This window comes from Eriocheir sinensis, chromosome 13, assembly GCF_024679095.1.
Source record: "Eriocheir sinensis breed Jianghai 21 chromosome 13, ASM2467909v1, whole genome shotgun sequence".
NCBI lineage: Eukaryota > Metazoa > Arthropoda > Malacostraca > Decapoda > Varunidae > Eriocheir > Eriocheir sinensis.
Genome location: NC_066521.1, coordinates 19,380,266 through 19,393,333, shown reverse-complemented (window position 1 = coordinate 19,393,333; position 13,068 = coordinate 19,380,266). Strand labels below are relative to the sequence as shown.

The following is a 13,068-nucleotide window of genomic DNA, read 5'->3' as shown; positions in this document are numbered from 1 at the left end:
CATCGCCTCAACAAACTAGAAATTTTAAAATTGACCCTTAGAGGAAGAATAATCTGATATGAAAGAGCAAAAAGAAATGAGATAACAGTAAACAAAACAACTACATGTTGGCCACCGAGATACCCGAACGGGCCGTAAAAATAAAAAAAACTGCAAAATTATAAAAGGAACGATGCCATCCCCGCATTAACATGAGACGAATTGTCAATGTCAAAGAAATTGTGAAAAAGATGTACGTATAAAAAAATATCAAATATTTCAAGATGAGCATAATATTCACCTTAGCTGTGTCTTGTGCCTCTTTCTCTTCCCCTCTGCCTGGGATGCGAATGGAGGGACTAGCATGGTTGGTGGTCTGGTGATGCCAACCCATGCGTTGAGAAACAGCATCAGTGTCAGAAAGAAAGGCTGCTTTAGGGACAAATATGTGTTACTGCATCATGCACCCACCACCCCTCACTCACCCAAAGTCTCCTTCTCCTTCTCTGACACAAATCGCTCATTCAGTGTCGGTTGGTAAACCATTAAAAGTTAATTCAAGAAATCCTTGCAGGCCTTTTCCTTCATAATGCACACTGTGCATTTTGGCAAGTAGTAACACACGCTTTCACAACTTATAAAAAGTTGCGAGTTTAATATGGACTGTCTTAGACAATCTGTTGCCTTCACTGTATCTATAGAAGACCTGCTATTATGTTAGTTATCTTTAGCCTTTTCCAGTAAGTACTGCTGGCACAACATAAAGACAGATGCTCCCCTACTTACAATAGGGTTACATTTCGAGATCCACCTTGTAAGTAGAAAACATCGTATATATTCCGGAATCTATACCCATTGAAAATCAAAGTCCAGTCTAGTTTAACTAACTTGAAATGTACAGTGCCCTAAGTATAACCAAAGCTTGTAAACTTGACATTTTTTTTTATTTTTTTATTTCTATATGTATTTACTATCAGCATTAATACTTTTTGCAATTTACCTTTTCATGAATCCTTATTAAATCAATCAGTGAAGCTGAAATCCTTTTAAAGGAGCTAATGAAATGACTGATGTGTTAACTGTTCTGAGACTTCCACATGGTGGCTGCTGCTGCATACTGCTGGCCTCTTGCTCCTGGCTCACCCACATCATCAAACCCATCAGTTTTGAGTTTTGATGTGTTGACAGAAGTGGGTGAGCCAGGCATAAAAGACCAGAGTGGGGACAGGGCGAACAGTATGCCACAGTAGCCTCCTTGGGCAAGTCACAGAACAATAATCACACCTAAAATCTCACTATTTCCTCAAAGGTGCCCCTTTTTTCCTCAATAATAATTTCATACATGTATCCTTGGCAAACCAGCTACCATACAAGTCAGATGACTTTATCAAGATGGCACCAAATACAATATCCAAGATGCATCCAGATGCTTTCTTCCAACAATAAATGTGATTCAAAGAGATCTAAACAGTATTGTAGAAACCCGATTTTTTATTTGAACTTGCTGTATTATTCAAAACTTTATTTTGGGAGTTGTTATTGACATGATCTTACTGTACAAGCTAATCAAAATAAAACTTAGACACCATCTGGAAAAGATTAAGTTGAAACGGAACACCAGCTCAGCTCATTTCCTGATGTTTGTTAATATTCCTCGAGTGTGAGCTACGTGGCACCGAGTTCTGCTTGCCTGTCCCTGCATCCCCGTCATAAACAAGAGGAAGGCCAAGCCACTTGTCAACTTTCTCTTACAGTTGCTTACACTTGCATAAATGCTACAGAACTGAACAGGAAGGCACCGCAACTCAAAACCGTCACCCATCATCAACCCAGAGTATTGTACACATGTTGCTAGCCCAGGAACAAATTGAAATAAAAATTTCAAGTACAAATTCAACAGAATAGGTGTTGATACCACGCCCTTACAAAGATGTTATGTACACATAATGGAAGTTGATTTGTACAACGCAATGTATACCCTCCTGTCAAGAGCTGATTCTACAGTGAAAGGATGATGAAATGAGTCCAACTACTATACACAAAGGGGAAGCAGATTTGTGGAAGCAAAATCATAAAAGTTGGAAAGATGCACAATCTAAGTTGAGTAGTTCCCACACCAATCACTACCCTTGGGATATTAGCTTTGCTCCCTAAGTCATGCTGTAAACTTGGAGATTACAATGCTCCACCCAACTATATAACCATAAGGCTAAAAAGTCACACACTAGGTGTATTGGCTAAATAAGTTTGGTCTAAATAATGTTTTCACTGTTCTCTGATTTCAGTCGAGTTGATGATTCCAATGTCTAAGGACTGTGTGTGTGTGTGTGTGTGTGGGGGGGGGGGGGGGGAAGGAAAGATGTCACTGAAGAACTTTTTCAGTCAGTTTTGCATACTTTAACACTCACAAAATGAATTGTAATCAGTTTCAAGCTACTGTCCTTTCAAATGCAGCATAATTCCTTACAGACTAGCTGGAGGTCACAAGGATTTATACATGCCTAAGACGGGGTACTCAGTTGCTGCAGTACAACACAGCTTCCATCCATAGAAAACTGTACTCAGTTTTGAGACGGAAACGTATGGTAAATACCATATTGCATCAATTATGAACAGCCTATATGAGATGATCAATCATTCTTGAATTGCTGGCAATCATTAGAGCATTACAGGTAATGAAATGGATGAGACAGATGACATTCACACAACAAACAAATTGTTTTAGTGGGTCCTGGCTTGAACGACAGCATCACCCACATAAAACGAAGACATTTGATACACTTGAATTTCCTTATTTCCCCTTTTTTTTTCCATTGCCCTCATTGCCCAATTCATTTTAGCCAAGAGAATAAACGTTGTAAGAATTTTCTTTATGTAGTGCCTTTAAAGTCTTTCACAAAATGTTAATCAAGGCTTCGAGTTAATCAATTAAATCCTTCTTTCCTTTTCCTTTTTAACAAGCAAGGCACAACTTTTGTTTCAAGACTTCAAGGAGAAAATATTGTACCCCTAGAGGCTATAAACACTGGAGGAATGACCCACACACACCAATGCTCTCTGACAACAATAATAATAAAAAATCATCTCCCCCATTTCAACACTCCACTTGCCATTGTCTAAAATGTTACATATAACACAAAACAGTCAAGATATTTCCAGATACCAGTTTCACAATGTAACATTGGGTAGATTGATGCCAATGTATGAATGTTTCATTAGGCATGCATTCTCCAGTGGTTCGCAATGCTGAGTAATATCTTCCATACTGGTTGAGGAGGTTGAGGATGGGTAAATGTTACGCGTCAACATAACCACACGCAACCAGACATGAAAATACAAGTGCATTTCCTTTCCCCAATCATCCCCTTTAAACAGAGTAGGCATGCCATGAGCATATAACTTTAAAAAAATACCATGTGAATAAGTTTCATCGGCTAAAGAACATGACCAGGTATTCGATAGAAAACAATATACTTTCCCCCCAAGGTGATATGAGCCGTTAAGAAAAATGTGGAAGTCAGAGTTTCACATGTCTTTTCCTTTTCTGTAAGATGTATTGCACCATGTTTCTTGCCGAGACGTGTCAGACCCAGGGTACGTGTTACTTTTTATCCCACATTAAACCATTTTCAGTACACATATAAAACATTAGAAGCATTTCATAATCTTCCACAAGGTTTAGCTTATGGCAATAGGTCCCAGTCACTTTCCCTACCAAGTTTCATTGTAGTAATGAGCATATCAGATGAAAAATATTGTTCACTGAAATATTATCTGATTAATAACTACTAAGCTGATCACTGACAAAGCAAAATTCAGAGCAATTTGGTTAGACTACTGCACATAAGCAAGGCATTTCCTTAACTCCTTCTCAATAAGAAAACTAGTTAATGAAATGGTTCCTAAGCCAGGCAAACCTCAATAAGCAACTCTGCTCAGGCTGCACGACAACAGCCTTTCCTGCAGAGATGCAGTTGTGTCTGAGGAGTGCACCTGCATCTTCGAGGACACAAGATGAACACACAACAGGAGAGCTGCCCAACCCCCTTTCAACGTGCAAAACAGATTAAGATTTCCACTTCTCATAAAAAGCAGAATATAGGAACTTAGCTTTGGTCAAGCTGATCTTTCTCCAGACATGAAAGAACCATTTCATCGAAAGCATACAAGTAAATGCTTGTGAAGTATATCTGATGTCAGAGTATGGATTAAAGATAAAATATACGACTCGAAGGATGAAGACAAAAAAGATCATTTCGCCCGAAAAAATCTGAAAGATCCAACATAAATGCAACACAGACAATGGCAAGTTTTCTTCCATAAAATTAATAAAGAAGTGAATACTTTTAGCTGTTGAAATGGGGTGATGCCACAAGATACCGTACAGGTTTGTGAATATAAAACGGAACTCGTCTGTGCACCAACCGGCACAACACAAGACCAAAGCAAAGGTAAAAAGCAACCTAAAAAGGAATGTAATACTCACCGGGGGAGGAGGGAGCTCATTCTCGCTGCTTCCTCGCTGATAAGCACCGCGGTCTGAGGTAGTGAAAAAAAGGGATTTATGTTTTTACTAAAAACACTATCATGTAATATCTATCAGCATATATAATATCTAAAGTACCTTAAAGTTAAAAAACAATGTTTGTTACTCATGTTGAAATCTACTTCTTGAAGCTACCTACCAGCAAATACTTTCCTCTCTATAGCTAACACTTTCTAAGCCATCATCCTTCAATTGAAGATATGATCCACACATCTGATCCGTCTTCTAAAACTCACCATACTTTCTACCAGTATTATATTTTTGTGTTGCTTCCTGTGCCCTTTCTATCAAAATTCTACCATGCATTTTCAGTTTCATTCATCTTAATCCTTGAATTTATAAACAAAGTAAAAGCATAAACAACATTGACAACAAAGTAACACATTTCCATATTTATATGAATGCCTTACTCATAAAAAATGACTCTGTTCCCCTTTCAGATAAGCAGGGCAGACAAGAGCCTAAAGAAAACTGGAATCAGAGGAGAAAAGTTGGCCATCTAGGACCCACAAATGCACTTTTCCAATAATCTTTAAGTCTTGTCTGTTTCTGTAAACTAATGATAATGGGATCAAGGCAGCAGCAGCATACTTACTGTCACTCTGCCAAGGGTCTGGACGGCCATCCCAGTTGCTGTCCCAGTTGCTACCCATGCCAGAGGAGCCAGTGCCACCTCGATTACCCATGCCTGAGCGGCCCCAGCTGTCACTGCCGCCCCCTCGCCAACTGCTACCCCCCTGAGACCTGTAGCTGTCACTGTTACGGCGCCAGTTACTGCCTTCATTACCCTGGTATCCACTGCTGCCAAAGCTATCCTGGCTGTTCTCACCCTTCATTAAATCACCAGCACGCTCCTGGAAAATGAAAGAGAAACAGCTGAAATTAACAGGGGAAAATAAAATATTGCAAATACCAATCAATTAATATCCCTCAACCCTCACCAGTATGAGAAACTGGATGTGAAGTTAAAGGAGACCCACCTGCATGAAGAGCCTGTTTTCTTCTTGCCGGCGCCTCAGTTCCTCCTCCTGCTGCCGAAACTTCTGGGAGAGTTCTTCCTCCTGCCGGCGCTGTCTCTCCTCCTCTGTGCGACGGTGTTCCTCCCATTCACGCTGCCGTGCCTCATAGTCAGACTTGGTCCTCTGATTCATCTCCTCTCTCTGCCTCAACTCTGTTTGGGCAACAGTAGGAAACTAAGACACCAGGCCAAGTTTGAGCAATATTGCTGTCTATAGTTCTTAACTGTCTTTAGTGACACAAATTCCTTCATTCCATGGAACTCATATAGACATGGCACCACTCTATACTTACGTTCACGGAGCATCTCTGTTTCATGCTCATATTTGGCGTACTCGATTTGCTCCTCCAGCTTCCTCTTCTCATCCTGGAGCTCCTTTTCTAAAGCATCTCGTTTCTTATCAAACAACTCGTACAACTGTTTCCACTTAAGACCATACCTTGAAGGAAGGAGAATAGATTTGTATTAAGTAATGTACTTTACCTAAATCATAAAAATTTGATATACAACCATAACCATACTAGTGAAAGTGCTGGGGGGTAAACTTACTCATACTCAAAGGAGCCTGGATGGGCGAAGCGCGGGCCTTGCTGCCTCTCCTTCACATACTCAGGGTTACGTTTGTTGATGTTTATTTCACTCATCCCCTCGTTGTCGTCAACAAGAGCCATCTGTTCAACGATAACTGGACGTGGGGACCTGGAGGACGAAAGAAGATGGAAATTGAATAATATTATCTACAAGGTCTAGAATACACAAACATGTGATAAATAAATATTAAGTAAAGATTTACAATGATGTCTACCAACAACATTGCCTAACAGACAACCACTAATGGCTTCATTATATATATGCAGTGAAAGCCTTTTAGAAGATGACAGCCACAACTGAGGTGCACTACACATGTATGCTAAAAAGTATGGTGTGCCTAAGAGAGCCAACCGTTTTAGTGTCTTTTCATATTTGCATACTAAATTAGATAAATGAAAATAGAAATTAAATAAATAAAAGGCCTGCAACTAATCCAAGGAATGAGGAGAAATAGAATACTCACGCAACCATGAAGAAGCACCCTTCATTACACTTCTTGAGGGCCAGGTTGGCTGAGGGCTTTTTACAGAACTCCACAATGCCATCACCAGTGGCTCGTCCCCTCTCATCAGTCACCACAATGGCCTTTTCCAGCTCACCAAACACCTGTTGGTAATAAATTTGGTATGTAATGCCTAAAACTATCAAGCACACATTTTCTTTCAGAGATGACACATTGGTCCGACTTGTACCAAAAACTCCCCCCTCAACCTAGCGCAAGGATAACACACTCACCGAGAAGGCCTTTTCCAGAAGTTCATTAGTAACCCAGGTGGAAAGGTTGCGGATCTTGAGTGCCGTCCCAGGAGACGAGAAGCGAATTTTGAGCTGACGACCCTTGTAGTCCTTCATGTGTAGCTCCTGGCGTGCCTTTTCTGCATTACTCTTGTAGTCCTGTTGTGGGGAAGAACGGTTTGGGCATGTTAAAGAAAAGGATGTAAATATTTCCTCAGAGCTCTCTATTTCAAAAGTATGACCAGTAACACGGCAGGGCTTCTATACTAACCATACGAACGAAGGCAAATCCCTTGTTCTTGTCAAAGTACACTTCATCATACTCTCCGAAGGGCTTGAACAGCTCCTTCACGTCATCCTCCTTGATGTCCAGCGGCAGGTTACCCACCCACAGCCGACAGTGATTGGAGAATTTACGGACAGTTTCTTCACGAGGGGGAAGGTCAATAAGAGGCCCTGCCAGCTGCTTCAAACGTTCAATGATTCTGTCCTGTAGAAGGTAAGAGACATGGTGTGAAATGCGGCTGCCACGCCAGCAACAATGTAACATAATGCACAATGATCATTTTCTATACACCTGCTTCTAAATGTGCATGACCATCTGTTATAGGAACCTACACAACTATGACAATTGTCTACAACCCCCCAAAATACAATAATTTACAGGATAATTATCACAGCTGGTCAAACAAAAGAGCCTGAGGTCAGTGGCGGATTTAGGGGGGGGCCGAGAAGGCCGTGGCCTCAGGCCCCGCGCCCACAAGGGTCCCACACCTGAAAGGCTACAAGGGCACCTTGATCCTTAGGGGAGAACTTTTATTGAGGTATGGTATTATTAGGAAACAAATCCTTTTATTAGTTACCCATTTATTTGTTATTTGTTTGTCGTTTTTCCTGTCACAAAAAAATCATAATACAAATAAAATGAAACTAGAACGTATTTAGATCAATTTGTCAATTAATATTTTCTTACATAAATAATACTGTATAAAAAGTTTTGAAATTAACCTGGTAGCAGCAACGGGCCAAATTTGTGGCTTTACCGTGTAGCAGCGACGAGCCAAATTTGTGCCATGATATAAACCCCCCAAAATAGATGATGCATAAACTGATCACAAACGCTTTGTTATATATTATGAAATGATTTCTGTGAGTGATGATTTTTTTCTCAGTTTTCTCGCTTAGAGGGACCATTAAGAAACATGATCCCTGCTGCTACCGGGTTAATAAACAAAATTAGGTAAAAATTTGTTTTAGGTCGTGCCAGTATCTCATAATCTACTTTATGAAACATCACTATCTCTTCATATATCTTTTCTACAAACCTTCAACAGTCATGGAAATGCTTTGAAAATCCAATTCAAGGACTTTTTTTTTACTCTTGAAAATAGGGGATAATGTTTACGAAAGCGCGTCGCCTCCTCTGGCGGCGGCGGCGGCGACTCTGCGCCCGCCGCAGCCGTAAAATAGCTCACAGAGGGTTTAGGGTTGGGGAGCATATTTAAATTACTCCAACCGAACTTTCCGACCTACTGACCCCCCACATGTATACGTGACTTATTTCTGCGAGGAGGTATTTCTCGCAACACCAGCTGCAGTGTCGCTGCGGCCGTCGCCAGAGGAGGCGACGCGCTTTAGTAACCATTGTCCCCTACTTTCAGGAGTAAAAAAGTCCTTGAATTGGATTTTCAAAGCGTTTCCATGACTGTTGAAGGTTTGTAGAAAAGATATATGAAGAAATACTGATGTTTCATAAGGTAGGTAATGAGATACTGGCACGGACCTAAAACGAATCTTAACCCAAAATTATTTTCATTAATTGGTTTAATGAATTTACAAGTAGGAAATTACAATTATTTTGATGATTATATATCCTGATTAAGATTAAATTATAAGTGACACCCCAGCTTTGACACCTTATTTAGGGCCATGCATTCCCATTGGCCTTGGGCCCCGCACACCATAAATCCGCCCCTGCCTGAGGTCAAAGACTAGACACCTAAAATGGGCCCCATGAGGGAGATAGAAAATTGAAGAAAAAGCAAGTCATATAATTAAGTAATATTGAAATGTGAACATGCAATCATCCAATCATTCTAACAAGGCATTCTTTTCTTTCTTTCCTTTTTTTTCTCTTTCCTTTGTATCCTCAAAATTCACCATTGCTGAAGCAATGTCTCATTTTCTCTCCTTATGATAAACAGTGCAATACACATATTCTTTATCCCCTGCACGATGGATAGCCTGGGAGGGATAAAACTAAACAAGCAAAATATGTTTGCTACAAATATGGCACAAAATCTCTAATGAAGGTAGAGATTTGCTTCCTAAGAGCAATATGTTCTTGCCTTCCCTCCTGGAACCAGTCAATCCACAAATAAGTGACTCTGGTGTGGCGGAGAGGGCACATGGATGTTATACTCCCCCAAAAATAAATTTTAAAAATATAATGCAAAAATAAAAGTACAGATATTCTCGTCTTCCTAATGGAACCACCAAATTAATTGGAGACTGCAAACAGTAAGGGTGTAGATACTACATACTGCCAGAATTTGCAAGTCATAGCTGTATGTGGTGGAATAATGTTGAGGGCTGATAAATGCGAGTTTTGATAAGAACATCATATATATGCAGACCTCCAGTTTTATAGATAAGAAGGGGGGACAGGTTGCCTGGGAGCCTAAATTTTCCAAATATAATTACTAAATAAAACAATGGTCCAAAGTAAAAACCAAGCACAAAAAGTAAGTACTACATATATAAATAGGTAAATCTAATAGTAAATGCCACTGCTGTACCCAACTGTTTTGTTTCTTGTTGAAGATCAATCCTTTGTCATATTTGTTATTGTGATCATGTTGAGACAAATGGTTCTTGTTGAACATCAATCCTATCATGTTAAGCCGGTATAAACATCAAAGTATAGCCTTGGAGGTTTCCACGTCATGGCCAGATGAAACAAAAATAATACTGCAGCTGTACACACTGACAAAAGTCCCTAGAATTACTGTTGGTGTTTCTTAGATGGCTGTTTTGATGCCACTTCTGGTCAAAAAACTACTTATTAGTATGACCTCAAAATATCTTGATTTATCCTTTCATTACGTATCAACTATCCTGCATATGGAAACATGGCTGAAGAAGCCACCTAGGCCCAGCTCAGAAAAGTCATTGTCTGCTATATAAAAATGTATTTAATAGTAATACCTGACATGACTGGACAATAATGTACCAGAAAAACTGAAGTAATGAGTGGGAGTGGTAATTATTATTGAGACAAAGGAAAGAAGTGGTGGCAATACAATTACTGCCCATGAAACTCAGAAATACAGAAGGATGTGCAGAGATTATATGCAAATACAGCTATTTTATATAAGGGACATGAGCATCTGCAATCTTTTTAATATTCAGGGGTCCTAGAACCAATCTCAATTGAATTCATCATTTGCAAAACAGTGTCTATGAGTTATGAGAACTTAAATAATCAACCTTGAACATTATGCACCTGCCTAAAACTATGAATTATAATACTGGCAGCATGTTGCATCAATATCCTTACTGCATTGACTCCTATGGAGAATAAAGACCACTTATGAGCATCTATCTCAAGAATTGTTGTAAAAAAACATTTATGTTTTCTTTTTCTTAAATGAGTGTATTAGTAATCTTAGGCGTCATGCAACGTTTTCTTGCCCGATATCTTACAAAAACCCGTTTGGTCTCCCTGCCCTTACTCGTCTTGCCAACCTTACCCCTTGTCCCGTACCCTGCCCAGCCAACCTCTTCCTCACACCTGGACCGGCAAACTTTGGGGAATATTCAAAAGTGTAGCCTACTAATTTTGGGATGCTGAATGCTTATGTCTGGACAAAATATGATGCTGCTTATCATGGAGATCGTATTTTTCTCCGGAAATCACTAAATGATTGACTTTTCAATGCCTTTTGGGGACCCACCACCACAGCCGCAAAATAGCTCAAGGAGGTTCAACTTGGACACCCGTGGGAAATTGAGGGTTTTGGGTGGGGGAGTGACTTATTTACGTGAGGAAGTATTTCTCGCAACACCAGCTAGACCGCTGCCGTGGCCATCGCCAGAGGAGGCTACGCTTTTGTGAATATTATCCCAAACATCTTCCGCTTTGCAAGACACCCAGCCTTAAAGCTAATTACCCCACCTTTGGAGCAGGATAATTGGCTGAGGGAGTCTCCATGGAGTCGCCATGCCCTATACCTTCCATAGCCTTGCCCCATCCCCTGTCGCCTCCATATCCAAGCTCCATACTCTATTCCCTCCATAACCTTGCCCAATCCCCAAGTCACCTGTCCCCTCCATACCCAAGCTACCATGCCCCATCCCCTGTCGCCTCCATACCCAAGCCCCATGCCCTAACCCCTCCATAACCTTCCCCCATCCCGTATCCCTCCCTAAACAAAGCCGTGCCCCATCCCCTGCTCACCTGTCCCCTGTCGCCTCGATCGCCACTATAGCCGCCGCCACCGCCGCCTCCCCGGCCTCCACGACCCCCTCTGCCGCCCCTGTAGAAGCCGCCGCCCCCACCGGCACCGCCCCGGTGGTGGTGTTCGCCCCGGGAGTCGTTGCTGTTGGGGGTGCTGTTGGCGTGGCCGGCATTGCTGTTGGCGTGGTGGGGGGCGCCGCCGCCGCCGCCACCAGCACCACGCCCGCCGTGGTGGCCGCCGCCCCGGCTTCCCTCCAAGGCGCCTATGCCGCCGGGGATAACCGGGGCGGTGGTGCCTAGGCTGCCGATGCCGCCGGGGACGGGGGTGGAGGTCTGCACGTTGCCGCCGGGGCCGCCGCCTCGGCCGCCGCCGGGGCCGCCGCCGCCACCCCGGTTTCCTCGGAATCCGCCTCGGCCGCCTCGACCGCCGCCGCGGAAACTGTTGACGTTTTCACTGTTTTCATTGGTCTTGGGCGTCTGCGGCTCTTTCTTCACGTTCTCTAGGTTCTTGGATTGAGCCTGCGCCTCCATCGCCATGGCTTGAGAAAGTACGAGACTACACCACAGGCCCAACAGCTTGACAAGATGGCGGGACGCGGGGCGGGACACGGAGCGGCGCCGCGCGGGGCGATCAATACTGCGCACGCGCCGCCGGACCCACGCCTCGCTCCTCCTCCTCCTCTTGTGGCCGATGGCGCCCGCTTGGGATGGCATGGCTCTCGAGTACATGCAGTCGCTCTATGATCATCTCTTTTACTTATTCGTACTCTATTTAGCTTGTCTCGATGCATGTTAAAATCGTGCCGCCAGACCCACGCCTTCTTTCTTTTCCTCTTCTGCCCTGTGTCGCTTTGGATTGCTCTTTAGGTCGCCTTCTTTCTCTTCCTCTTGTGACCTGTATCGCTGTATTATCTTGTATTCTTGCTGTATTCTCTTGTATTCTTGCTGTATTCTATTGTATTTTTGTATTCTATTGTATTCTTGCTGTGTTATCTTGTATTCTTGCTGTGTTCTCTTGTATTCTTGCTGTATTCTATTGTATTTTTGTATTCCCTTGTATTTTTCCTGTATTATTTTGTATTCTTGCTGTATTCCCTTGTGTTCTTGTATTCTTGCTGTATTATATTTTATCTTGTATATATATTCGTGTGACCCAGCTTTAGCTTGGCGCTTAATTAATAGGCTGTGTTGCTTACTAGCTAAAGCCTCTTCCTCTTGCATATATTTTCTGCTTATTCACACAATTTGCTTTTCGATTACATTACACTAGCCTTCCTCTTTCTCTTCCTCTTGTGACGTGTATCGCTTTGTGTCGCTTCCTAGGTCCTCTTTCTTTTGATCATCTCATGTTTGCTCATTCGATTTGCTTATCAACTGCATTACTCTTTTTTTTTCACTCTAGAATGTCCACATGTCGCCGCCGCCGCCACGCCGGCCAATCAATAAATTTTCGCGCCCGCCACAGATCAAATTCAAGCTGATACTACTCTATTGTGTATTATACTATCTAAAAACTTCAATTACCATCAAACAATAATGAGGAAAGTTGATGCTGTAGGGGTTTACTGTTCCCATGTGGTATTAATTGTAGCCAGGTCCAGACAAGCCGAACGAACTGGCGGCCTTTTGTTCTTATTTACAGTCTTTTACTCAGTCACATGAACTTGATGTCTACTTTCCGTTTGTATAACTGCAACAGTCTGCCAAATACCTGTAGGGCCTACCTCATTCTTTCCCTTT

General features: G+C 42.1%; 1 protein-coding gene across 12 annotated transcripts in view; it reads right to left on the bottom strand.

Annotated features, from left to right (window-relative positions):
* Positions 1 to 12,072, bottom strand: part of LOC126998133 (hrp65 protein-like) — a 40,625-nt gene extending 28,553 nt beyond the window's left edge. For 5 of the 12 annotated variants that reach the window (XR_007752647.1, XR_007752648.1, XR_007752646.1 and 2 more), the window contains exons 1-10: positions 11,329 to 12,072; positions 7,141 to 7,359; positions 6,870 to 7,028; positions 6,598 to 6,740; positions 6,093 to 6,242; positions 5,837 to 5,982; positions 5,506 to 5,696; positions 5,121 to 5,379; positions 4,466 to 4,518; positions 281 to 355 (exon numbers count right to left, since the gene is read on the bottom strand). Coding sequence is in view for 7 of the 12 variants with exons in the window: in XM_050859542.1 (XP_050715499.1) it covers positions 281 to 355; positions 4,466 to 4,518; positions 5,121 to 5,379; positions 5,506 to 5,696; positions 5,837 to 5,982; positions 6,093 to 6,242; positions 6,598 to 6,740; positions 6,870 to 7,028; positions 7,141 to 7,359; positions 11,329 to 12,057 (2,124 nt within the window). In the remaining 5 variants the exon portion in view is untranslated. The remainder of the gene's footprint in view (positions 1 to 280; positions 356 to 4,465; positions 4,519 to 5,120; positions 5,380 to 5,505; positions 5,697 to 5,836; positions 5,983 to 6,092; positions 6,243 to 6,597; positions 6,741 to 6,869; positions 7,029 to 7,140; positions 7,360 to 11,328) is intronic. The other 7 variants (XR_007752649.1, XM_050859544.1, XM_050859545.1 and 4 more) reach the window with 3 other exon arrangements.
* Positions 12,073 to 13,068: the final 996 nt, after the last annotated feature.